The sequence below is a fragment of the Haplochromis burtoni genome, unplaced genomic scaffold (assembly GCF_018398535.1).
Source record: "Haplochromis burtoni strain Fernald_Lab_line unplaced genomic scaffold, NCSU_Asbu1 Contig_151, whole genome shotgun sequence".
NCBI lineage: Eukaryota > Metazoa > Chordata > Actinopteri > Cichliformes > Cichlidae > Haplochromis > Haplochromis burtoni.
In genome coordinates, this window is record NW_024582512.1 from 242,279 (window position 1) to 268,878 (window position 26,600).

General features: G+C 39.6%; 2 protein-coding genes across 3 annotated transcripts in view; one reads left to right on the forward strand and one right to left on the reverse strand.

Moving 5' to 3' along the window:
* LOC102308097 (tyrosine-protein kinase JAK2) overlaps positions 1-20,367 on the forward strand; it is a 51,600-nt gene extending 31,233 nt beyond the window's left edge. The window contains exons 3-24 of the mRNA XM_042224810.1: positions 340-463; positions 588-708; positions 2,684-2,829; positions 6,081-6,375; positions 6,549-6,668; positions 8,085-8,242; positions 8,341-8,452; positions 8,975-9,161; positions 10,108-10,232; positions 11,562-11,696; positions 11,799-11,886; positions 12,569-12,696; positions 12,882-13,020; positions 13,233-13,384; positions 13,680-13,830; positions 13,943-14,076; positions 15,400-15,589; positions 16,581-16,705; positions 16,811-16,983; positions 17,655-17,772; positions 18,033-18,146; positions 18,603-20,367. Coding sequence (XP_042080744.1) covers positions 340-463; positions 588-708; positions 2,684-2,829; positions 6,081-6,375; positions 6,549-6,668; positions 8,085-8,242; positions 8,341-8,452; positions 8,975-9,161; positions 10,108-10,232; positions 11,562-11,696; positions 11,799-11,886; positions 12,569-12,696; positions 12,882-13,020; positions 13,233-13,384; positions 13,680-13,830; positions 13,943-14,076; positions 15,400-15,589; positions 16,581-16,705; positions 16,811-16,983; positions 17,655-17,772; positions 18,033-18,146; positions 18,603-18,710 — 3,143 coding nt within the window. The 3' untranslated portion in view covers positions 18,711-20,367. The remainder of the gene's footprint in view (positions 1-339; positions 464-587; positions 709-2,683; positions 2,830-6,080; positions 6,376-6,548; positions 6,669-8,084; positions 8,243-8,340; positions 8,453-8,974; positions 9,162-10,107; positions 10,233-11,561; positions 11,697-11,798; positions 11,887-12,568; positions 12,697-12,881; positions 13,021-13,232; positions 13,385-13,679; positions 13,831-13,942; positions 14,077-15,399; positions 15,590-16,580; positions 16,706-16,810; positions 16,984-17,654; positions 17,773-18,032; positions 18,147-18,602) is intronic.
* A 528-nt stretch (positions 20,368-20,895) lies between these two features.
* On the reverse strand, positions 20,896-26,337 carry rln1 (relaxin 1). 2 transcript variants are annotated; one of them, XM_005931846.1, is made up of 3 exons: positions 26,271-26,337; positions 21,907-22,055; positions 20,896-21,505 (listed from the first exon to the last, which is right to left on the reverse strand). In XM_005931846.1, exons 2-3 carry the CDS (start codon positions 22,052-22,054, stop codon positions 21,144-21,146), a joined length of 510 nt encoding a protein of 169 aa, XP_005931908.1. In that variant the 5' UTR covers position 22,055; positions 26,271-26,337; the 3' UTR covers positions 20,896-21,143. The 2 variants fall into 2 exon arrangements, with proteins under 2 accessions (XP_005931908.1, XP_005931907.1); XM_005931845.3 differs by lacking the exon at positions 26,271-26,337 and having other exon boundaries at positions 21,907-22,720.
* Between the last annotated feature and the right edge of the window lie 263 nt (positions 26,338-26,600).

Genomic DNA, 26,600 nt, shown 5'->3' on the forward strand with positions numbered 1-26,600 from the left:
TAACTGAAGATACACTACACGAGAATATTTGGTTGTTGTTGAGCATGTTAATGCAGTTGTTTGCAGGCTGCAGTGATGCCACAAAGCATCCTGCATGTGTGAAAAAAATTCTAAATATCAGCAGTTTGTTTAGTGAAATTGTTTTTTATATTTACGAACTGGTTATTGATGTGTGCAATTAAGTGTTTACTGAAGTGACCTTTAAATAGGGGATGATGTTAGACACTGTAGGACGAAGTGATTGGAAGATAGCTGCTAACGGAGTAAAACTAACAGCACCTTAAACATTTAAATGACTTAATTAATTTAAAACAATATGTATATTTATTCTTTTTCCAGGGATTGGTCCAGTGTACTGCAGCTTGTTTGGCCTAATGAGGGAAAGTGACCGAACATGGTTCGCCCCAAATCATGTCTTTAAAGTGGACCACTCATCCTGTGAGAAACTGCACTTCAGAATCAGGTAGACAGTTATACTTTTTAGTTTTTGTTTTTCTGATTTCCTTAATCTGTTTCAGATTTTTCAAACTTTTTTTTCTTCTCTTTTTCTCTTTCTCTTCTTTTCCATGATCACCCCTCTTGTCCAGATACTATTTTCCTGGCTGGTACAACAGCAGCAATTTATCATACGCACATCGCTATGGTTTCTCTAAAGGGATGGAAAGCCCTGTGATGGATGACTGTGTCATGGCATACCAGTTTTTTCAGGTTAGTCTTAACGCTTTATACCTCATAAAGAACAGTAAGACGTCATTTTGTTTTTGTAGCGCCATAGAGTCTGCAGAGTCTGTTTAATGCCTTCACCCTTTCTTTATTGTCTGCGCATGTGGTTTCTTTCTCTTTTTTTTGAGCACTGTTGGGTGGGAGATAAAAATGTGCTTGTTTCTCTGTCTCTCTGACTGGCTGCCAGTCTGTCTGTCATGTCAGCCCATTCTTTGGTACAAATTAAGAAAACAGGAAGTGGGGTAGTGAGAGTGCTCAAGAAGCACAAAATGGGGAACAGGTCCAGGTTCTTTTTGTTTATGTGTATGCATGCACACAAATGTTTTTGTGTGCATGTTTTTAAAATAGCTTCTGACTTTTTTTTTTTATCTTGTCATGTTTGTGCTAACCTCACTTGCAGACACTGTCTGTTGAGTTTTGTTTTCATCACCATTGCCACATTGACACCCCGAGCTGTGTGGCAAAACAGACGGGTTTGTTTTGGTGGACTTCTGCAAGAATTCAGCCACGTAGTAGTCTGCTGATGAAATAATGGATAAAAAGAGTTGTGCATTAAAGTTGTGCATTTTCTGTCAATGCACAACTTTAATGCAGGCTTATGGAGGCTGCCCCTCCATAAGCAGGATTATGGAGGGGCAGCCTCTGTCATTGAGGCTGCCCCTCCATAATCCTGCTTCTGTTGGAGATCTGTTCCTGCTAAAAGGGAGTTTTTCCTTACCTCTGTTACCAAACAAATTGCTCACAGGGGGTCATTGGATTGTTGGGTTTCTCTCTTTAGCACACGTTGGTGACAGTTCTTGAATCATGGGCAATTTTGTAGGTCTGGTACACAGGAAGATGCTGAAACAGTTGGAAAAGATGAGAAAACATTTTTTAAATGGGCACAATTTTGTTTCCTGTTTTGACTTTTCATTAATGCTGAAGCTTTCTTTTTTTGAGTTTAGGGCAAGTCAAACCCTCTGGAAGTAATAATATAAATGTCTGTAGAGCTGTGTTGATGTCATAGTGCATCACAGCATTATATTATGGGGTCTTTACAATATGCATCCTCCATACCCTCCTCCGATTTTTAACTGATGCTATGGAAGAAATTTTAATCATTCTTTATATTAACATTAAAATAGCTGTTCTCCTTAAAAGATGCCGTATTTTTCGGACCATAAAGCGCACCGGATTATAAGGCACACTGTCGATGAACGGGTCTGTTGTCATACAAAAGGCGCATTAAGCGAAACAAAACAGTCAAAAGTCAAACTTTACTCGACTCATCCTTCTTGCTTCCTCCACTTCCGTAACATTTATTCAGTAATGTTGAATTCACTTGCAGCTCCTCTATTCCCAGGTTGTTGCAGTATATTAATGACTAACCTTGTATTGCGGATGGATTATCTCAGCTGTTCTCCTGACTCAAGTTTGGTCCCTTTAGAGCATCCTGCCATATGATTGCATTTGTCCCTAACCATTGGGAACCCTCACCTGTCTTCATTTTTGTTTTATGTATGTTTATATATATTTATGTACGTTTTAATTCTTTTAGAAATCTCTCAGTCAGAACATGGTATATCATGTTTAGGTGGAAACTAGCGAGCTAACTTCCTGGACCCATATTACTCTGCGAGGCTCCTGACTACGGTAGCCATAATGCTACCATCAAGTGGTGTGGCATTGTAGCTTACCGAAGTCGTACTAAAACGATTTTTGAGCGCTGTGTACCACTTAAAATCGGTTCGAGGTCAGTAAGCACAACCAGAATTCATATATAAGGCGCACCGGATTATAAGGTGCACTGCCGATTTTTGAGAAAATTAAAGGATTTTAAGTGCGCCTTATAGTGCGGAAAATACGGTACTTTCTGTTTACCCTGCTGCTCCTAATCTGATTAATTTTTAGCTTTAGTCATATTTACTTTTTTCTTTGTGTATTATTCATCAGTTTCCTTTTGTCCATTTTCTTTTGCCAGTGGCGTAGTGACTTTCTGAATGGCTGGGTTGATATTCCAGTTAGCCATGAAGCGCAGGAGGAGTGCCTGGGCATGGCTGTGCTGGACATGATGAGGCTCGCCAAAGAGAGCGGGCAATCAGCAGTGGACATCTACAATGACAAAAGGTAGCTTGCCGTCTGTTTCTTATTTTCCAATCTGCTCAAAAAAAAATAATTAGGAAACAAAATCTTAGCAGTCTTTTATAGTTTTACTTACCTAATACCTATTAAGACTTCCTGGATTGTTTTTTTTAGGGCCTGAGGACACGAAGTGTGAATGCCCTGTTGTATCTGCTCCATTTATCATTATTATTATTATTTCATGTCTTTGATCACCTTTTTCAGATCTTCCATGAAATTTGGCACATTTTACAATATTTGACTGGTCACAGTGTTACCTAGTGGGAACAGGAAATGTCATGTTTTACTGCTTCAAGGCAGTTGACCCCAGAAACCCCAGGAAGCCCTGAAGGAGTTGGTTTTAGGCTCAACTGAAAAAAGAGTTTTCATCAAAGGGCGTGACCCTGGTGGCATAGGGAATTTCGATGTTTTGCCATGAAGGATGAAATTGCTCTAACTCAAAGACATCTAAACTAATCTTCTGCAAAAAAAATTCCTAAACATTTAAACTTGGATCCTGTAGATCTGGCAATGTGTGAAGGAAAAGCCTTTCCTTGAGTGTTGCAGATAATGATATAATCAAGCCGTGTTAAGAAATAGAATCATAAAAAAAGGAAATGGAAATGAAAATGGGAAAATGTCCTGTAAAATGAAAAAATACTATCCACTGGAGTGGAGTGGATTTTTTTCCAAGTTGCTTAAGGTTTTAGACATTGTGGGGCTTTAGGGGTTAACTTGCCTCTGCAACATTGCATGGAAGCTGGCAACAGTGTCCTTGGATTGGCAAACTACGGTGGTGCTTTTTAGGCTGTGCTCCACCTAAAGGTTTATCACACCCCGTACCTGGCCAGAACCAGCCCGCCAGAGCCAACCTGAGGAAGGGCATCAAACAGGCCAAGGAGGCCTACAAGAGGAGGATAGAAGTAAGGAAGGATAGAGGGCTTCCTCACAGGCAACAACCTCTGCCAGGTGTAGAGAGGCATCCAAGCCCTCACGAACTTTAAAGGCCAGAGCCTCCCAACCCCCGACAGCAGCTTCAAAGTTGCAGAGGAGTTCAACACCTTCTTTGCCTGGTTTGATTCTTGTGGTGCTGCGTTCCCGGTCCTTACTGTACGCCCGGTAAACACATGACTGTACACCAACCCAAACAACCAACGTCATGGTCAAGTATGAACCACCATAGTCGGTCTCATCTCTGATGGAGATGAGACAGCGTACAGGGTTGAGGTAGAGAACTTGTCCTGCTGGTGCTCAGAAACATGAAGCTGAACGTCCTCAAACAAAAGAACTCAAAATAGACTTCAGGAGGCACAGACAGGTCCACTCCACTCTTATTATAAACAGAGAACAGGTGAAATCTGTCTCCACCTACAGGCTTCTGGGCACCCACATCTCAACTGATCCCACCTGGACTCACACACTGGTAAAGAAGGCCTAACAGCAGCTGCACCTCCTCCGTGTCCTGAGGAATAATAACCATGACCGAAAGCTGCTGCTGGCCTTTTACAGCTCCTCATAGGAGATTGTGCTCTCCTATTGTCTGGGTGTTTGGCATGCAGGGGGCACAACTGATTTTAATTAACACGGGCCCCAAAAAAGTGTTGGTTGCCCTCTGCCACCTTCGTCCTAGTTATGGGACACAGGACTGGGCCATCATCATCTTAAGGATAATCAAGGATTGTTGGTAGTTCGCTCAACTCAATTGGTGGACTTAGAGAAGGCATTCGAAGGTGTTCCTTGTGGTATCCTATCCAGATTTCTTAACAAGTATGGGTTATTGGGTCTGTTGCTGTATGCTGTTCACTGTTACTGTAGTGAGAGCTTGCTTAACATTGCTGGCAATAATTCAGACTAATTCCCTGGTGGTATTGAACTGCCAGGGCTGCTTTTTATCACTAATTGTGTCCATAATCATAAACAGCCAAAGAGAATGTGAGGTAAGGTTCAGTGATCTGGTGAGCTGCTTAGGTCATTAGACTAGAATGTGCAACAGGAAAAAAGACCTTGGTTACACCCAGAACTTCCTGGAAAGGTTATATATTTAGGCTAGCGTTCCACTAGAAGACCTGGAATAGGTGGTTGGGGAGACTGATCAACGCATGCTTAGACCTGTGGCCTTGCAACCCTTGTGGAAAACTGTAAAATAGGGCTGGGTATCGTCACTGATTTCTAGAATCGATTCTGATTCACAAGGTCCTGAAACGATTCGATCCACAATTCGATTCGATTCGATTTAAATCTGGGAAATTTTGCCTCAGACAGTCAGAAATATTATAGTTTAGATCAGTACATTTACATATTTTTCTATCTATAAAAAGGAAGCTGACACTCGCAAGACTTTATCAAAGGTGTGAGCATCACAGCAGATGCCTTTGTGTCAAAGTAGCTGAAGATAAAACACAGAAAAACATGAAGGTGATTTTCCTGGCCTGGGATTTTATAAAAATATTCTGCAGTACATCAAAAACGAAAGAAAACCATTAATCAACTATGAACATTACCTCTGAAGTTACAGCGGTTTTATTAGAGACACGGCTAAGCGTTTTGCATTTTGCATAATTTTAAAAAGTTTAAATTTGTTCAGAAGCCTATTGAACGGCAGAAATTAGGTTTTCTTTTCGGAAGTAAGTAAAAGGAAAAAAATGCGGCCGACAGCGCTGTAAACAACGGTAGACTTGTGTGAATAATGCAGAAAACAGAATTTTAGACGAGAAACTGTTCTTGAAGTACAGAGAGAGAGAGAGAGAGACAGCTGTGCATGAAGTGTGATTTTATCGTGCTGGATATGCATGTGCGTGCATATGCTGCCAACTATTTGACCTAAATAATTAGAAATGCTAGTTCCTGTGCTGGTGTGCATGTGGTATAGTTTATGAATAACAATATCATCAAAGTAGTGTGACAGACACAGTGTTCATGCAGTTAAATAAAATACCTGTATGTGAAATAAAGTTTCAGTGAAAATATTTCATCTGTACTAGGCTTATACTACATATATAGGATATCTATATATATATATATATAATATAGATATATTATATTCTTAATTAATATATATATCATAATGAATGGATATATGATTAGTATAATATATAGATATATATATATATATTATATATTATAATACTAATATATATATCTATAATATATATATAAATATATACATACATATATATTTCTGCCTAACTAATCATTAGGATGAATTATTTGTAAAGATTTTAGACAGATCCTCCTGAATGACCTCTCTGTTCTTTTAGCTACAAGTCCTTCCTCCCAGTGTCCATGCGAAGCCGCATCCAGGAATATAACATTTTGACTCGGAAGAGAATCCGCTATCGCTTCAGGAAGTTCATCCAGCAGTTCAGTGAGTGCAAGGCCACTGTGTGTAACCTCAAGCTCAAATACTTAATGAGCCTTGAGATGCTGTTGCCCTCTCTCTACTCCGAGCACTTCCAAGTCACAGACACCTCCTCAAATGAGGTTACCATCATTGTCATGGGAAATAAGGGCATCCAGTGGTCTAAAGGGAAAGAGGAGGACAGATCAGATGATGTGAGAACAAATATATTAAAAGTGTGTTGTTGTCATGGGTGTGTCCTATCATTGGTGCTTGTGTGCATTGATTTAAAAAAAAAAAAGAAATACAAATAACTATTTTTAACGATTTTATTTTGTGTGTGTGTGTGTGTGTGTGTGTGTGTGTGTGTGTGTGTGTGTGTGTGTAGGAGCTGCAGACATACTGTGATTTTCCAGAGGTGATTGACATCAGTATCAAACAAGGCAATAAGGAAGGATCTGCAGAGAGCCGCATAGTTACACTCACCAAACAGGATAACCAGATCATGGTATAGTAAACACGTCTGCTGTGTTATTGGTCATTCTCTGCTGTTACTGAGAAATTTTAATTACAGTTCACTTTGGTTTAAAACTATTTAACTTTCAGTCATGTCTGTTAACCATGTTGCAACATACGTTCTTTATTCATTTGAATGAAGTATTTAAGGATATGAAGATAAATAGTTTCAATGGGGCCAACATGACTTGAACACATTATCCTCCTCCAGATGCCCCACATAATGAAACCATGCCACTACCAGAAATCTTAGGAGCAGACACAACAGACCAACAACTAGCTAAACATAACATCTAAACATACGAGCTAATTTGGATTTAGTTAAGAAAATGTGGAATTAAATTAAATGCAATGAAGCAGGATCCCCACACCCTAAGATAATACAGAGAAACTCCAGCAATCAAACATCCATCTATGAGCAAGCGCTTGGTTCCAGGGCGAAGGAAATACTCCCTTTTAACAGGAAGAAACCTCCAGCAAAACCAGGCTCATGGAGGGGCAGCCATCTGCTCCGACCTGTTAGGGGTGAGAGAAACAGGACAAAAGAAACACTGTGGAAAAATTAATTGTTTTCCTACCAGTTTGAAGTTCATTCTGCATCTCCACATCAGTTTAACGACCTCAACATCAGTTCCAGTACCATGATAGATGCTCAGCAGTTCAATAGATATCCTCTGTGGATAAAAGTACATGTCTACTCCTCTTAATCTTTGAGTACAGGTATTTTTAGTTCAATTGATACAGGTGTATAAAATCAAGCACCTCACCATGCAGTCTGCCTTTACAAACATTTGTGAAAGAAAGATGGGCTATTCTAAAGAAGACACTGAATTCATAATAGGTATCACCGTTTCAAGAAAGCAGTTCCCGAAATTTCTTTTTTTTTCCTACAGTCAGCTGCAAATAGTATTACTGCAAAGTGGGAACTTTTAGAAACTCATTTACCAAGTGGCAGACTACATAAAGTTACATGGTGAGTCACCGAGTACTCAAAGCTCTGCTGACTCAATATCTTTAGAGTTCCAGACCTCCTGTGACATTAACGACAGCATAAACACTGCACCAGGAGCTTTGTGGCATGGGTTTTCATGGCGGAGCAGCTCCTGCAGGTGTAATGTACTTATATTTACTTAAATTATTTAGTAAATATAGTGTATGTATTCTGACAATTGAATGAACGCTTAGTACTGGCAGCAGATAACAGGCACGTGTCACCAGTGGCAGCCATCATGGATCAAGATGGTAGCAGTATCAACTTGGAGACTCTGGGCTGAACTCTCACAACTAAATGATGTTATGTTGTCCTCATTTGCTCGTGTATAAGATACTTTGTTGCTTCCAGCACAAGAAAATAAGTAAAATCCTGCATCTGTATTTCTGTATGCCTCTGCATTGACTCACAATGAAGGAGCTGGAATTTCGCTCGCTCTCAGTGGCCGTGTCATTCGTGTCACTGATCGATGGATACTACAGGCTGGTGGCCGATGCCCATCATTACCTGTGCAAAGAATTAGCGCCGCCACGGCTTCTGGAGTGCATTCAGAGCTACTGCCACGGCCCTGTGTCGTAAGTATCACACGCATGCATATCATGCATCACGTCCCACATGCACAGTCATGGACAGATGAAATCAGCAAAAAACATTCTGTCCCTTTTGATCGCAGGATGGAATTTACGGTCAGTAAATTGCGGCGCTCCGGTAACCATCAAGGCCTGTACATGCTTCGCTGCAGCCCCAGGGATTATGATAAATACTTCATGTCTTTTGTGGTGGGGGTAAGTAGTGTTAATGTTTGTGGGGAACACTCGATTTCCCACATTACTGCTATGCAATGTAACTCGCTTCTTCAGCCTATGACTGCATACATCCAAGCAGATATAAAATATGAAGTAAGATGTTTAAAGTCACTACGATGAAATTGCACAGCTGTTTCTCAAAGTAAACCATGTCCACTGGTTTTCAAAAACCGGAAACACACCTATCTGCACATGATTTTGATCACATTTTCAGCCACTAGAGGGAGCAATAAGGTTTGGTATCTACTTGCTGCAGGCGGTCTATATCTCCCAGCAGGTCACCATACTGTGACTTACTGGATGTGTGTTCTGTGTTTGACTTTAAGTGTAACTTAGACTGTTTCAAGTTTGTTTGACTGAGGGAGGATTAAAACAAGTAAAAATGACCAGTTTTCAGACCGTGTATGGCTGACTGAAACGGCAGTAAGGAAGGGACACAAGGAGCATCCTTTGTAACATTCAGCACAACTCAGCTGTGGAAACTTTTCTTTTGATTTTCAGTATGAAACGATGGTGGACTATAAGCACTGTCAGATCACAAAGACGGAGTCAGGAGAGTACATTCTAAGTGGAGCCAAGAGGAGCTTTGGTTCACTCAGGGAACTTCTGAATTGCTACCAGAAGGAGGCGCTCCGCACTGATGGGTACACATTTCAGCTGATCAGGTGCTGCCCACCCAGCCACAAAGGTCAGTGTTCACATCCAGAACATGTATGTGATGAAAACGAAAATGAAAACGTGAAATACAAGCTATTTTCTCATTTCAGAATTGAAGGCACAGTAAAATGCATTTCCACATGCTTTGAGTTTAAAAAAAAAAAAGCATTTTAACATTAAATGAAGCTATGAAAACAGTGAGCAGCGTGCGTTGTTTAGCTGTGAAACATTAGATGACAGTGATAAAATCAGCAAATAAAATGTGGTTTTCCAGTATCCTCAAACTTGTAAATCCTGTTTCAGTGGCACTGATGAATCCTATGTTAGCACTCCACAGAATTTCTGGGCACTTTTATGTCACTGTTATTTTAATTTTGTAACTGTTTATTGTTTACTGTTATTTTGTAACTGTTTATGTGTGAGATCCTTTGTGTCCCTGCTGCAGTCAATTAATCATCTTAAAGCTTCTGCTTTTATTAGATACTTTAAAAACATCTTAAGAAAATGTGTTTATTGGTGCATGTGATTAGACTATAAGCCAAAGAACAGATCTGTGTTGGTACTGTGTTGGTGTTACGAAGAAATGGTTACTGATAGTATGGTATCAATAATGATTTAGCTTTGCATGCATATAAGAAAAGAAATTTATGACATTTTTATTGGAACAAAAATAAGTTTTTATCGCCTCATAAAAAACAAAACAAAACATATGTGTGTGGAGAAGTTAGAGATGAAATCTAATGATTCAGTAAACTATTCCAGGTTTTTAGGTACCAAAACTCTGATTTATGGTTTATGGTGAAAAATATAAAAACACACAACATAAAGTTTCATATCCACGATAAGAATTCTGAATATAATAATCCAGGTTTATAATTGCTGATCAAATTCAATATTTAACAGTGTGAGTCATCAGTGTCATTGTCTAGTTTTGGTCAGGTGTAGTGTGAACCTTGTTAATCTCTACCTTTCTTCAGATAAGTCCAACCTGCTAGTGTGTAGAAGCAATCAAGGGGCCGAGATGCCCATATCTCCCACGCTCTACAAACACAACATCAGCCAGATGGTCTTTCACAAGATTCGAAAGGAGGATCTCATCATCGTAAGTAAACCTTCTCTGGCTCCTAACTTCAGCCTCTCCTTTGACATGAAAACGCCAGGATTGCACATGCTGTTTCTCAAACACACTGGAAATACCAAACAGTGTTGAAAGTCCTCTTTTCTTTCTCCTGAAGAGATATAATTTAGATTTAAGACTTCTGAACAGCTCGTATTTTAAAGGCTGGAGCCTTTGTGAATGTAAACTTGAGTGAGAACACCAGAGGCAAGAGAACTGTTGTGGGATCTGCCAGGATGCTACATACGGTTAACAAAAAGACTCAATCTGCTGTCTCTGTTTTTATTTTATTTGAGCATTTAAAGTTTTGTTGGACAGAACTGTCATAGGAAAACCTCACGACTACAGGCTGTTTATTTAGCCAAGCTTTAACTGTCAGATAGATGACTCTCTGATATACCAAAGGGTCTATGGATCCAAAACACTCCTCCTGCAGTATTGTGCTTGTGTTTGTGCTGATGTGCTGGGCAGTGCATTTGATTAGCAGCACCTGACTGCTAACCTCTTATTTCCTATGAAACTAAGTTGTGTGCTTAGTTTTTAGGGCTGTATAAACTGAATGTATTTTTTGACTTTCTGATTTGCACTTGATGTTTTTATTAAGTTAGTTAAGAGCTTTGCTAGCAGACCGCTTGAAACCCCAAAAGATTACTCTATCTTTCATTACAGAAGAAAAATATTATGTTCTGACAATTTGCCTGGAAATGATAAGGCCTGATGATATTGCCAATATATCTGATCTTCAGTAAATCGGATCCAGGTGGTCGATAACGTTTAACTGCCTGGGTCACAGCTCAGCCAGACGAACATAATATTTCATTTAGTTCCCAGGATGAATGTGTGGAGGCTTGGAAATGTATTGATATAGTTCGTTACTCTTCACTTCAGAGAATCCAGAAGATCTCAGCTTTAACTACGAATAAAAAAAGGCAGGAGTAAAGATTTGGATAAACATCTGTGGCAACTTTGAGTTTTCATTAAGAAATGCTAAAGGGATTGGCTCTGATGGATGTTAAAAGTCAAAGTTTGTCATCTTTTTTGTTTCATGCATCTTACTTTGGATGATAAACTATGTATTTGTCTGTAGTTTTGAGAATACTGCTCTAAACAAAAAACCCTGCATTTCGCTGTATAGGCTGTTTGACTCCTTCTGGTAGCAAGGAGCTGTTATATGACTATATGACTGTATGACTCCTGCTATTCAAGCTAATATATTTTGAGGAGTTTATGAGGAGAGGACATTGCCTAGGGAACTGTTTAGAGTCAACTAAACAATGTGGTTTTTTTCAATAAACCAATAAAACTGTGTTTCAGAAAGAGAGTCTGGGTCAAGGAACGTTCACCAAGATCTTTTGCGGTGTGAGGAAGGAGCTTGGAGACTATGGGGAGATACATCAGATGGACGTTGTTATTAAGATTCTGGACAAGGCACATCGCAGCTATTCAGAGGTTAGCTTCTTAAGGAAGAATTTAGGTGACTGTTAATCTTATTGATTACTCATGTTCATGGACTCAAATTTAAATTCTCTTCTCTCATTTTTTTCCTTGCAGTCATTTTTTGAAGCTGCAAGCATAATGAGCCAGCTCTCCCACAAACACTTACTTCTCACTTATGGCGTGTGTGTTTGTGCAGATGAAAGTAAGTGTACAACACAAGCACAACCTTTACTGGATGGTTTAAGATATTTAAGATGTAGACAAAATGAGCAGCAACACACTAATTATACCAGTCATCTGGTAGGTCCATGAGGAATAGGCTCCCAAAATAGAAAAAGAGACCATTCACACATTAAACGAGCACCAAATAATGTCAAACTGTGTTCCTGTGGGCAGCTGAGACGATCAAACAGAGAGGGCAGAGAGTTTCTGACCCTTCGTTCAGACTGGATTAAGCCCTTGGGATCAACAGGTCACTAAAGGGCCACTGTAGTCTTTAAAGCAGCACACACGTGAAGTAGTGTATCTGGGAGCTGTTGTCAAAGTCTTTCTTCTTTTACATGTAATGGATGCAAAAAGTCAAGTGTGTGCATGTGGGCTGAGGGAAGTGTTTAAGTGAAGAAATGTCCGTTCAGTTTTATGAAATGTATATAAAAACCCCAAAATCACTACAAGAGGTAATCTCTGAGAATTTTACATGGTAACAGGGGAAGACTTCTGTGTAAGCACATGTGTATTACTACTCAACACAATCTTCAGTGAACCACAAACTGGTTAATTTAGTGCTTCATTTCATAGAGCTTTGTTGAAAAGATTTTCTTCATGGATAGAAGTAAATAAACAGATGAGTAAGTGAAACGATCTAATCTCAATCTCCCGGTCAGACATGATGGTGCAGGAGTACGGTAAATTTGGTTCACTGGACACTTACCTGAAGAAGAACAAAGGCTGTGTTAACATCACCTGGAAGCTGGAAGTGGCCAAGCAGCTGTCCTGGGCTATGCACTATCTGGTAAGACTTACCAACTTAATGCTGTGTGACCCATACAGATTTCTTTTTAAATGTAAAGATTATGGACACATTTACACATTTTGAAATGAAGGGAAAAAAGAAACCAACATGGAAATGAACCTTTCATTGGGACTTTCCTAACGCTACGTTGATATTTATGTTGTCCCTATTGTAACTGAACACAGGAGGATAAAAACGTCATTCATGGGAATGTTTGTGCCAAGAATGTCCTTCTGATTCGAGAGGAGGATCGGAAAACAGGCAGTCTTCCATTCATCAAGCTCAGTGACCCCGGTATCAGCATCACCGTGCTGCCCAGAGAAGGTGAGAACGCCGACATCGCGGTCCCGAGGCTTGCACCTCACACCTGTGTGATGTTGGAATGATGTTCACTGCATGGTTTTTCCTTGGTGTGATTGTCAGAGATACCTACGAGGACATAATTTAGTCACCTTTTGCTTCCCTTTTCTTCATCTTTGGTCTGCATTTCCAACATTTAGTATTTTCCTGCATCTCTTTACATGTCTGACCTGCAGTGCTAGTGGAGCGTATCCCATGGGTGCCTCCTGAGTGCATTGAAAACCCTCAAAACCTGAGTTTAGCTACAGACAAGTGGAGCTTTGGGACCACGCTTTGGGAGATCTGCAGCGGAGGAGACAAACCTCTCAGCACACTGGACAGCTCAAAGGTCCAAAAAAACCAAACATGCATTGATACATTTTGTAAAATATTTAACTTTGGTTTTGAGACATAATTAGATAAACGGGTTCATTAGAGCGGCTTAGATTTGAACTAATTAGCTGTACAGATGTGAGGCTGGTCAGTCTGTTACAAAAAAGATACATTTATATTCCTGAACATGTGAAACTCACTAATTTCTTTTGTGAAAAGACAGGTTTAAAATGTTAAACTTTTAAAAACATGTCTTCTTTTCCAAGACAAGAACAATCAGGTACTTAATTTTGTTCTTTCCTGTTCTGTAGAAAAACTTGTTCTATGAGGACAGACACCAGCTGCCGGCTCCTAAATGGACAGAGCTGGCCAATCTGATAAACAGCTGTATGGACTATGAGCCTTTACACCGGCCCTCCTTCAGAACAATAATCCGAGATCTCAACAGTCTCTTCACACCAGGTAGGAACATGAATGGAGTCATGTGTGTCAGAGAAAGACCACCATGCATCACTCCAGCACGCTCGTTATTTCACCCAGATGATGTTGAAAGTGACACGGCCGTTTGTTGCAGACTATGAGCTGCTGGTGGAGAGTGACATGGTGCCCAACAGAGCACGAGGCTTCGGCTTCCCGTGGGCCTCTGAGAACCAAGATCCGTCACAGTTCGAGGAGCGGCACCTCATTTTTCTCAAGCAGCTGGGCAAAGTGAGACATGCTCTATGTACACATCACTCATTTTTAGAGTTTGACTACTGTAATTTCCACCCTATAAGGCTCACTTAAAGTCCTTTAATTTTCTTAAAAATTGGCAGTGCGCCTTATGTGTGAATTCTGGTTGTGCTTACTGACCTCAAACCGATTTTTTTGTGGTACACAGTGCGCAGAAATCTGTCAAAAATCTATTAGTACAACTTTTTTTTTTTTTTTTGTTAGTCCTTTATTTATCCAGGTAAAAAAAAATCTCATTGAGATTAAAAATCTCAGTTCCAAGAGAGACCTAGCATCATGGCAAAAAAAGTCAAAATACACATACCACATAAATATATAACATTTAAAACAAATACAATATCCCATACCAACATCCCAACTTTGTTAAGCCATGAAGGCGCACGGCTTAATGGCTTGCCGGAGCATTACGGCTACTGTAGTCAGGAGTCTCGTAGAGTAATCTGGGTCCAAAACTCCGTCCCTTCAGGTCCCAAAGTCAAACGAACACTGCGGCATCACTGAGAGTTAAACACTGTCTAAATTCTTTCATCTTTAATAAAATGATCACCTGAGGTGTAACGATTAAGTTTAACATCAAGGCATCCATGAAAACAGAATTTATTCAATTTAATGGCGTTAGAAGTTAGCAGGATGTTAGCTCGCTAGTTTCCACCTAAATATGATATAGCATGTTCTGACTGAGAGATTTCTGAAAGAATTAAAAGGTACAGCTCTGCTATCACTTCCAACATAAATGAAGACAGGAAACTAAACGGCAGTAACTTTTGTAGGGTTACTGAAATTGTTAGCATAACATAAACACAGTGAAGCTAGAGGATGAATGCTAACTTTTTTCCACTCGATAAAAGCTAACTTGAGGATTCCTGATGGTTAGCGACAAATGCAATCGCATGGCATGATGCTATAAACAGACCAAACTTCAGTCAGGAGAACAACGGAGATTATCCATCCGCAATACGAGGTTAGTCATTAATATACTGCAACAACATAGGAATAGAGCAGCTGTGAGAGAATTCAACATTAATGAATCAATGGTACGGAAGTGGAGGAAGTTTGACTTACCTGACTGAAAAATACAGTAACTTTTTCATGTCATTAGAAATGTAATGTATATAAACAAAATCATTTCTAAACAGCTTTTATAGTCAATTATTATTTTTCCACCGGCTCATCATTTCCTTGTTTCCATTGGTGAAGATCCAAAAATACTATTATGTGCTAATTATTTATTATAAATGGAAATGATAGCATTTCTCTTTTAAAATGTGTTTTTCTTGTCCGTTTCATCTCACACTTCAGGGGAACTTTGGCAGTGTGGAGATGTGCAGGTACGACCCGCTGCAGGACAGCACAGGGGAGGTGGTGGCTGTGAAGAAACTCCAGCACAGTACAGCTGAGCACCTCAGGGACTTTGAGCGGGAAATTGAGATCCTTAAATCACTTCAGCATGAAAACATTGTCAAATACAAGGGAGTGTGCTACAGTGCAGGTATGAGCACATTGTTTGATCTCTATGGTGCTGTGAAACATTAAGTAACCACTTTCTGATTTCTTAGATTGTATTCGTCACACTTAAATGTTTCAGATCATCCAACAAATGTAAATATTAGACAAAGATAACCGTGCACTCTTGGAGTAATTTTGATAAGTATGGCAGTCCTGGCGAGGTCCACCACTGATCCATTTCAACATCGATAGACGTCAGTGGTTTTGTTTCGTAGCTGTTTTTAAGGGACGTGTTGCTTTTTGAGCTGTTTCAGCCAACCTCAATTCATCTTCTCAGCGTTCCAAAAAATGTGGTTATTTAATTAATTAATAAATATTTCCACACAGGACCTGGTACTGTTGGATAGCTTTTCTTCCATAATCATTGAAATCATTATTTAAAAGCTGCTTTTTGTCTTTACTCAGGTTATTGTTGTGTAATATCAAAAAGTGTTTGATCATGTGGTTTTTTAAGTTTGACAAATATTGTAGGCAAAAACTTAAAGAAATCAGCCGAGTGCTTTTTCACATTACTGTGCACTTGAACTTGCATTGCTCGTCATCTCCTATGACTTGGATAAACTGGATTACAGTAAAAACATTAAACGCTGTTGGTCCTATTTCAGCTTATAATTAAAGTTAGTAAATGTTGCTGTTTTGGTATAAAATATTGTTTCTTTTGTATATTTATGTTATGTAATTTTCCTTAATAATGTCAAGACGAGAGATTCACTTTTTTCTTTTTTTTCTCTTTTATTTAATGCAAACTTCCGTGAGCTGCTTGTTTCTTGATTTAATATTCCCACCCCGGCACATTTTCTAATGCATTATGCTGTTTTCCACACATTTGCTGCCTGGGGCGTCAGTGACCATGCCCAATGAAACAAATAAATCTGAATTAGCTCAGAAAACCCACTTTAGGCGAGGCCTCCGCTCCACCGCTCACATCGTATTCTCTTTCTCTAGTAGCGAACTCAACTCCCTTTTTTCTGCAGGACGAAGAAACCTACGGTTGATCATGGAATATCTCCCCTATGGCAGTTTGAGAGATTATCTCATCAAACACAAGGACAGATTTGATTCCAAGAAACTGTTGCACTACGCCTCACAGATTTGCAAGGTAACACAGTGCTATACAGAGATTCTTGCAAAACGCTTCTTCACAGTTCTTCTCGGAGCTGCTGCAAAATGTATGCATTTGGTGTAACACATGAATTCCTTCCAGGGAATGGACTACCTTGGCACTAAGCGTTACATTCACAGAGATCTGGCCACAAGAAATATTCTGGTGGAGAGCGAGATGAGGGTTAAGATCGGTGACTTTGGTCTGACCAAGGTGCTTCCTCAGGACAAAGACTACTACACTGTCAGAGAGCCTGGGGAAAGCCCCATCTTCTGGTGAGGACCACGCTTAATCCTATCTTAATATCGTTTGCTTTTACTAGCTGTTACTTCCTTTCTTTAAATACTCTAACAGTTGTGAGATTTAAAAATTCGCAATTAAGTAAAATCATGATCCACACGGAGGCAAAGATTAGAACTCGTTTTTATGCATCCACTTTAAATGGTCTTCGGTCAGAACTTCATCTCCGTTTGATTGCGTTTAATAGACAGCTGTGTTTTTAAAAAATGTTTTTATGGATGTGACTTTCCGATCTGCCTTAATTGAACATAGTTTTTTTCCCGATAACTACCAGCTGGGGGCGACGCAGAATCAAGTCTGATTGTATAGAACTCTATGAGAAAACAACACTACTGCTCCTCCTGTATGACCTCAGTAAACATTTTGCTCGTGGTTTAATGGTCTTTCTTTAAAGTTTAACATCATATTGTGATATTAACTTTGGAAATTAACTGGAGTAAAAGACAAGATCAGAGAATCTCTATGGTTTGGCTACTTTTTGATTGGTTTGAGCTTTTGATTTGAGCCTGCAGTGTCCTCGGTTTCTGTTTCTAGCAACATCAAGTTGAGGCTTCAAATTTGGTGTAATGTCCGTCTTTTATATGCAATCTGTGTATGGATTGCGTTATATATGCTTGAGTCTTGAATGTGCTGTGGTGTCTTGCAGGTACGCTCCTGAGTCGCTGACAGAGAGCAAGTTCTCTGTGGCTTCAGACGTCTGGAGTTTTGGGGTCGTCCTCTATGAACTCTTCACTTACAGCGACAAGAACTGCAGCCCACCAGTGGTACTGTGTTTTTTTTCTAGTTCTGCTAAGTGTTTCCCTCATTTTACTTTTAATTTCTTGGTCACTTGTCTCAATTGCTCAGTTGATTTGGAAAACAACTCACTGTAATTAGGCTGCAGCGTGGCTTAAAGAATCAGTTGATTGAGCACTCCTCTCTGCGCGATGTACTCAAAAACAGGAACCACTTCATTTTTCTTTCATGTTATTTGAAACATACTGCTTCTTCTTAACCAGACCAAATGAATTTTCTTCTGTTTTAGGTCTTTATGAATAAAATGGGCAATGAGAAGCAGGGCCAGATGATTGTCTACCATTTGATTGACCTCCTGAGAAATGGCTATAGGCTGCCTGCTCCTGATAAGTGTCCTACACAGGTCTGTTACTTTCTTCACCATAAGCTGCTCATTGTTTTGATAAAATGTCTTGTGGTTCAAAGCCAACAGAGATATAACTTGCTTATGATGTTTAACAACGTGAGTCTCACATAAGAAATTCATGTGGAGTAAAGAACCTATTAAACATAGTCCTCAGTGGCCTGGAGATCCTGAGAGGATTAAGATCAGCTAAGATGAAAATCATATATCTCAACGACACTGAACTAACCCAGATGACCGTGTAAAATGAAGCTTTGAGTAAGATGCACACACAGTTTAGCTTGTGTTCAACAGCCATTTTATTAGATACACATTGCTGGTAGTGTGTTGGAGCTTTTAGCTTCCATAGCTCACCCCTAAAACTGCTGGGTTCTTACAGAAGGCTTCATTAGTAACACTTAATCGCTTTTGTTTTCTTAGAACTGTGTAAATAATGCTGTCCTGATGCCTCCCCAGATTCACAAGATTATGATGGAGTGCTGGAGCAATGACCCTAAACTGCGGCCTACTTTCAAGACATTGATCCATAGTGTGGAGACTGTACGAGATAGCGAAGACAGATGAGGAGCATCGATCCGTGAACCTTTGACCTTTAGGCGTTGACTCGCGTGAGTCAGTCCTCTCCGACCTGAGCAAAACAACAAAGCATCTGATTTACTGCAGTTTGGAGTTGAAGTGATGGTAAATGGTAAACGGCCTGTATTTGTATAGCGCTTTTACTAGTCCCCCCCTAGGGACCCAAAGCACTTTACACACCCAGTCATCCACCCATTCACACACACATTCACACACTGGTGGAGGCAAGCTACAGTTGTAGCCACAGCTGCTCTGGGGCAGACTGACAGAAGCGAGGCTGCTTATAAGTGATGTCAGTCTTCTTCCTATGGTCGCATGAAGTATTCCCATGAACTGATGAATGAGTACACTACACTTCCGGTGCTTTCAGGAAGATTTCACCCTGGGACCAATTGTTTTCTTTGATGTGTTTGCACGTGTTGCGTTTTAAACGTTGAGAGAGGCGATAAAAAGTTTCAGTGTGATAGTCAGTATTTTTTCCAAGAATGTGAAAAGAACAAGCACCAACAAGCAGCAGTTACTGTGTACCTTTAAAGATGTAAAATAAGCAGGAAAGTCTTTTTTTGCATAAGCAAAGAGACTATGAGGGAACAAAGGCTCTGCAGTCTTCACATCACTGGGCGTAAATCGCCAGAGCTGAACCCCAGTGCACGTGCTCATGAGCAGCTCTACTTGAATGAGCAGATTTCTTCCTGCCGATGCCCATATCGATTTTTTTTTAGGGTTTTTATCCTTGTCTGTAAGGACGGGACCCGCCATCGCGATCTTTACGAGATTTCTGCTTCTACAGTGGAAGTGACAGTTTTGAATGTGTCTGTGCTGAGAACCTGTGAGGCGACTGAAGGAATGAGCCGCCTCCTTGTTTATAAGGGGCAGGTTATGCTATTTCATTGAGGTCAGAGTTAAAATTTCACAAGGCATTGGGGAAAAAACCCGCAAACTATCATAAACTCAGTGTAATTTTTGTTTCAGTGAAAAGCAGCCATTACTTTGTGAAACCTTTATTAATAAACAGTTGTGTTTTAATAATACAGTATGAAGTTTTAAGCTTGTGCAGTTTGTAGATATGTAAAGTGATGTAAAGTTGATTTTTTTTTGCACCTGGAGGGAAAGTAATGATGGGAAGTGCCTTTATTTTCTGCAGGAGACTTGTTGCCAGTCGTGCTTTTTATCAGGAAAACTGATTCGATTTTGTGGTCACGTCTTCGTTTTATACTTCGACACCTATTTAAAGATCCAGCTTGTGTGTTACATGATTTCTTTTTAGGTTTAAGACTGTCGGTGAATGTTTGTGGAAGACAGACTCTTTTCTCTTTGTTTTTAATCCCAAATGCTCTCTTTTCAAGTCGTTTTCTGGTGTGAAACTCAAATAAATGTATTATTAGCAATGAGACAGTGTACACTTTAAATGTGTGTGTGTTCTCCTGTGTTTTAACCTCCTATTAGGCACCCTGAATATTTCTTTCATGATACTTGACGATTGTCAGTTTATTCTGTTTTTGTTTTTTTTAAATTGCAAAACATTTGGGAGTTATCTTTTTCCATACCAGTATTATTGTGATGTATGTATATCAAATATGATTCTTCTGTGAAGTGTGTATCATTTTGTATCCAAAGATTTTCATAAAAAGCTCAAAAAATTCAACTGGTGTTTCTTTTTCCTTATTTGTTTTTAATTGTAGTTTGTTTCAGACAGGGTTAAGAAAAAGCTGCCATTTAAACTGTGCTCTGCTGGTTTACATGTGAATATCTGAAGATGTGAAGTTTATATATGTAAGGTGTTTGTGCTTTTTTAGTAGACAAGTCATACAGTAGCCGTAGCTCCATCTAAGAGCGTTTTTTAATGTGAAGTTAATGTGTAAACTCCATGATTGCCAGCAAGAGTTGAGATATTTTTATGTTTATTTTATTGAGGCTGAATGGGTTTAGGTGGGTGCAACAGTGTTAAAAGGACAAAAACCCTGCTCCTGTGGAGTATTATCCTCGGGCTGTTTAGAGAAAATCATCAGGGTGTTTTAATGCTGTGAACAAGGCCAGCAATAAGTTCCCGGCCTCCTAAATGACATTAATGTACAATACTGTCCAGTGTTAGTATGAATGCATTTCATGAATGTGGTCTGAGAGTCGAGAGGCCAAAATATAGACAGAAAAAAATCTGATGCTGCTCAATATGTCATATATTACAGTATTTAAAATTTATTGACAAAGATAACAACATATAATACGTACAGATGGATTAAACAAAGGAGAGAGGAGAATGAAGACGACGTGAAGCTGGGGGAATGTTTTTCTTGTACACTACAGCACGAGTGGGAACAGCTTAATCAACACCAGACGTTTTCTGTACACTGTCCATTACTGCTCATCATAATGGCTCCATGATCGAGCTCGTGCCATCACCCACCCACCCTGCTTCCTGCCTCAGCACAAGCGTCCAATATCATTCTTGGTGCAGCCCTGGTTACAGCACATCCCTGCCACACCAAGTGAAAAGTTCCTCTTCTTCTTGCTTGGTAGGATCCAGTCAGCTGAACCCGGGGTCCCGTCTTGCTCACCTGCAGCTGTGGACAGATGGGAGTCCCCCAGAGGGGCGGGAAGACTCAGCGGTGGCTGCTGCTGCTGTCTGTCACCTGTGGACCCGTAAAGAGCCAAGAGGTCTGCCAGGGAGTAAGAGGAGGCAGTGCGGAGAGGAGAGTGGTTTTCTGCGAGGTCTGCATCACGTTGCCAGGTGTGCTGACTCTCCTCCACTTTAACATCAGGGAGGGAACTCCACGGGAACAGATCTAGAGATAGAAAAAAAAAAGATCAGCGACCTCAAATGCAATCAGGAAATTAGTGCAGGAGTGTACTGTAGGCCAGAAAAGACAAAGAAACTAGGAGAATAATGGAGAGTATTCACTAAAAGGAGCCGACTGTGGTGCTGAACTGTCGTGCTATACATGTATCAGGCATCATCAACTAATGAAAACAGCCTGAACTCATTCCAAAGTGCCATAGGTCAAAATTTAACAGGAAGTCTTTCACAGTCCTCCACCTGTGGAGCATCTTTGGTCTTAATGATAAATAAATACCTCACACTCTTCACAGCTCTCCACCATTCACTGTAGTTTTAAACACGTCTGCATACATTTAATTAGTGCACACAAATGAAACAATTAGTGAAAGTGTAGCAGCATTGACTCACCCAAGTCTCCCTCCGTGGACCGTCTCCACCGGGAGCCACCACAGGTGAAGATGACCGCTCTGATGAACTCTCTCCCACACAGTTTCACCCCATAGTCCCTCGGTACGATCAGTCTGTTCATCACATCAGCATTCTCACAGCTGCACATGCTGCCGACACACACCACAGCCAGGGCGAGAGTCAGTCTCCAGAGCATTGCTCACCTGTCCTGAAATTAAACTGCCTGGTTTGAGGTGCACAGGTGGGAGTCAGCTGGGCTCAGGTCTGATGTGTGCTGCAGATCCCGCTCGCTTCCTTGTTTCTCTGTCAGGAATATGCTCTTGCAGACTCTCAAACTGGGAAAGCTGCTTCTATCAGTCTGCTTTGTGTTCTTTTCTTCTTCGCTCTTTGGGAGTGGACCTTATATAGCCCTAGACACTAGTTCACCCAACAACCTGCCTCCCTTCCTCTCACACGCGTCATCATCTTTCGGATTGATGACGATGACGTACGTGGAGTTATTTCTCTTGTGCAGTAATATCAAGTTTGAGTATGCACTCATTACTCACACATTATTACAGAAGACAAATGTTTAACATAGGCAGCAATTATTATCGGAAAACTTTATAAAAGCACTGAAAACATTTGGTGTGTTGTAAGATTGTAAGTGCTTTAGGCTGATACTAACATAATTAAAAAACAAAACAAAACGAGGTAGGTTATTGACTTTGCAGCATTGCATTCAGGGGGTACCTTTGCTGCAAGAGAGAAACTGAGATACTGAAGTCCTTTAAATATCTTTTACCGAATTCACGGCTATTTTGTTTGTTTTACTTTATTTGTATACAATACAGAAAACAGGACAAGTTAAAATAAACAAGATAAAAATGACAGATATTGAATTTAAAGCTTAGATTTTTTTAAACTTCCACTCTATGCTACTGTTTCTTTTTCTGCCTTCCCTAAAAATATCATAAAAAACACATTTAATGGGTTGTAATTACCATCTTCATTTATTGATTTTTATTTTTTCTTTCTTTTTCATACTTAATGTTAATTAACGGGTTAGATCTCTAAATCATCACAAATGGTGGTGTTGAGGCGATGTTTGATTTTACTTGGGCTCATCTTTAATTTAAATCTGATTATATTTGGTTTTTCTGGTTATGGATGCATTTACGCTGTCATTCAGTACTAGCAGCTAGAGATTTCATTTACCATTTCTATTATGGAAATGTGATTTAACCTGGATGCAAACACTGATGTGAATAAAACATATGAGAAAAGCTTATTTATTACAGCTAAGAGTAAATCTTTGGGTAACTCATTCAGCCTTCTTATAGATCAATAGTAAGCTATTTTTAGTGCACAGAAATGTCCTAAATGTTCTTAATTTCCTCAGTTTGCAGATTTTAAGCATGCATGGAAATTAAAACTGATGTAAAAAAAAAAAGAAGAAAAAAAGAGGCAAGAATGAAAAGAAGGAAGCAGGTGGAGGACAAGCACTACTGGAAGAGACAATCTGAGATGAGAGTCTCTGTTTTTTTTGTAGCCTTATTTGTCATTCTTTAGACAAATGTTCCCTAGGTGCTGTCAACCTGGAATCCAAGCAGGAAGCTCATTGGAAAAATAGTTTTTTCTTTTAATGGCCCTAAAGAAAAACAGTGATAACGAGAAGACAATAATTAACTGTCAGCAAGCGATAAAAAGATAAATAAGAGCACAAGACTGAAAATTATTCAAAGTTGAATGAAATGGAAAAACAACAACAACATAAATACTGCAAAACATAAAATGCTAAAAGCTTAAAAGCCATTTAAATGCCACCTGTAGATGACTTGTGCCATTCTTTTAGCAAGACTGTAACCTAAACTTTATGCGTCTGCTTTGTCTAACACTTAAAAAATGTCATATACTGACCTGCTCTGGTAAAGGTCAGTATATGACATCAACGGGTGATTAATTCAATAAAAATGTTGTGAAGATTCGGCTCAGTAAGTTTCACACTTTGCAGGTGTGTGTGTGTCTGTGTGTGTCTGTGTGTGTCAGATCATCTGACATCTGCGAGGTGTTACAATCTCACCCTGCAGTGATGCCCACTGTGACCGCTGTGAACTAGGAGCGATAATATTTGAAAACTTCACTGCCACACACAAACGTAGAAGAAAAAACGCAGATAACGTCATCAGGCATAGCAGGCCTTTAAAGCTAAATAAAGTATGGACACTGCCTTTACAGTAGCTTCATTGTACTTTATAACAAATTTTTTTATTCTTATAAAACATTTAAATGCCGATATCGGCACTGGCCTAAAAAATAAAGGTTAGTCTTTGTTTTCACCATAAGCTGGAGATATGAAAGGTGTGAGACAGACAGAGGGTGAAAGGGAAAAACGGCCAGTCCAGCGTCACAAACCCTGCGTCCGCGCTGATGAACCTCAGCCACACGACTCTTTTGTCTGCCGTTCCTCATGTGACACGGTCTCACATCTGCACGCACACAAACACGTGCGCAGCATAACAATCGCTGCAGAGCACAACTGAGTGACATTCTCGTCTAAAAAGGCCTTTATTCTCAAAAAGTGCGGGTGTCAAAGATGAACAGGAAAGCGGCGTGACCTCAGTGATGATGAATAGGTTAAGAAAAAAAAAAAGCATAGTTTGACAGATTTGATATGTCACAGAAAAAACTAGTTTGAATTTCATTTTCGGCTCATTTTTGCCAAATAATTGTATGTATCTGTCCTGATATTTGTGGAGATGTGTCACTGGAGCTGAATTAATACGTCGGTGGAAATGGAAAACAACTCCTCAAACTGCTGTTCTCTTACCAACCAATACGTAGCTTCATATTCTCAGGCAGATACACTGTTCCCACCAGCAGGCGACCGAGCTTTTGCTGTCAGGGCTCCTTGGTTGTTGAATGACCTCGGAAATACACTTCACCTCATTAGTGTCTTTATTATGTTAATTTATGTTATACATTTTATATATATATATATAATGTATAACATAAATTTTTTACCTTAACTAAACAAATATTTTATGATTATTCCTAATCTGCTATCAGGTTTTGTCATTACTGTGAACACAGATTAGAGAAAATCCATCATTCAGTGCAATTCATTTCACTTTTGTTGAGTGACAAACTGTTGCAGTTTCCACATGTTTATTAGGCTGTGGGAGAGTGTAACAATGAATCTGAGGCAGCTTGTAAGCGTAGTGCACAAATTTTCAAAAATGTAAATACGTCATGACTTTAGGAAGGCCATTCCAGAAACTTAATATTAGCCTGCTTTATCCATTTTAAAACCAATGTCTAGTGCCTAGCTGTTAACTTCAAGTGAAATTAAAGAATTTGGAGATAGTCCTTTTTCATTCTTCCATCCACTTTCATAATGTACAGGTACTAAGGGCAGCAAAACAGCTCTAGAGCACGATGCTACCATGACCATGCTTGAAAGTGTTCTCAGGTATGAAAGTCTCAGGTTCATCCAAACACCCCTCTTGTCATTGTGGCCAAATAGGGTAATGTTTGTTCGTCTGATCATAAAACTTTTCTCCAGGAGACCTTTTTTCAAACCACTGTATATTTCTACCATATGAGCACACAATGTCCTCTGTTAGAGCCCCCAGGACTTGGGTTTACAAAAAAGTAGAAGGTGGTGAGAGCCAAAGCGTTCATTACGGATCCCAATTCAAAACCAGTTCAAAGAGTAATGTCTATTGTGTAAGTCAACTTAACATTTCATTTAATACCAAGACGATTCATTAAACAATAACTAAAGTGAACATATGTTTACTACAAAGCTACAAAGAAAAGAAATCTGATGCAGTCACGTCTGTATGGTTCTATCGAACAAAAGTAATAAATCCCCAAATCAGCCAGGATGATATACAGAGTAGCAGCCTCTGTGTGAACAAGTCAGAGCCAGTTTAACAGCATTTGTAAGGGAGTTGGCTACATATTGACCAACTCCCAGATTAAAATGTGTTTAACTTATCAAGCAGGATGAAGAAATGCAAGCATAATCAGTTAGTGTTCCTTAAGAGCTTGACAGTAAGCAGGAGAAATGTTCTCTATCCTGGCAACAAGTCATCAGCGGAAAACCGATGATCAGTTGTATGGCTGGAATAATGGTCCTGTGACAAAGTGGGTGAGAACACCATTTGTCCATATTCTTAGTTGACATTCTTGTTTTGATTTAGCCATATCTCACATGTATTCTGTAATAGGCAAACATGTACTATCCCGGGTTTGTTTGTTTTGCACTTTTACAGATTATATAACATAACATCTGGGTTTAAATCAATTCTGACAAAGTTTGTTAAGTTAACATGGTATTGATTTTAACTGTTAATTGGTTTAATTTGAACTCATCTTACCTTTGTAAAGCCTAGTCCCCCATCAAGTCCCTGTCTCTGTGTTATGTTTCCTGCTTTACTTTGACAGTCTGTGTCCCATGTTAACGGTTTTAGTTTTGCTTCCCCTTGCTCTCATCATGTTTGATTACTCCCAGCTGTCACCCCCCCCTCCACACACACACACACACACCTCAACATGGCTGCATTGTGAATAAAGTTTAATTGAATAACTGGTTGTTGCTCATCTTTTCTCTTTTCTCCTGAGTCAGGAGTTTGACATTAGTTGTGTAAATTCATCTATATGAGCAAAATATCACATGAGAAACACAAGGTGCATACTTATCATTTCAC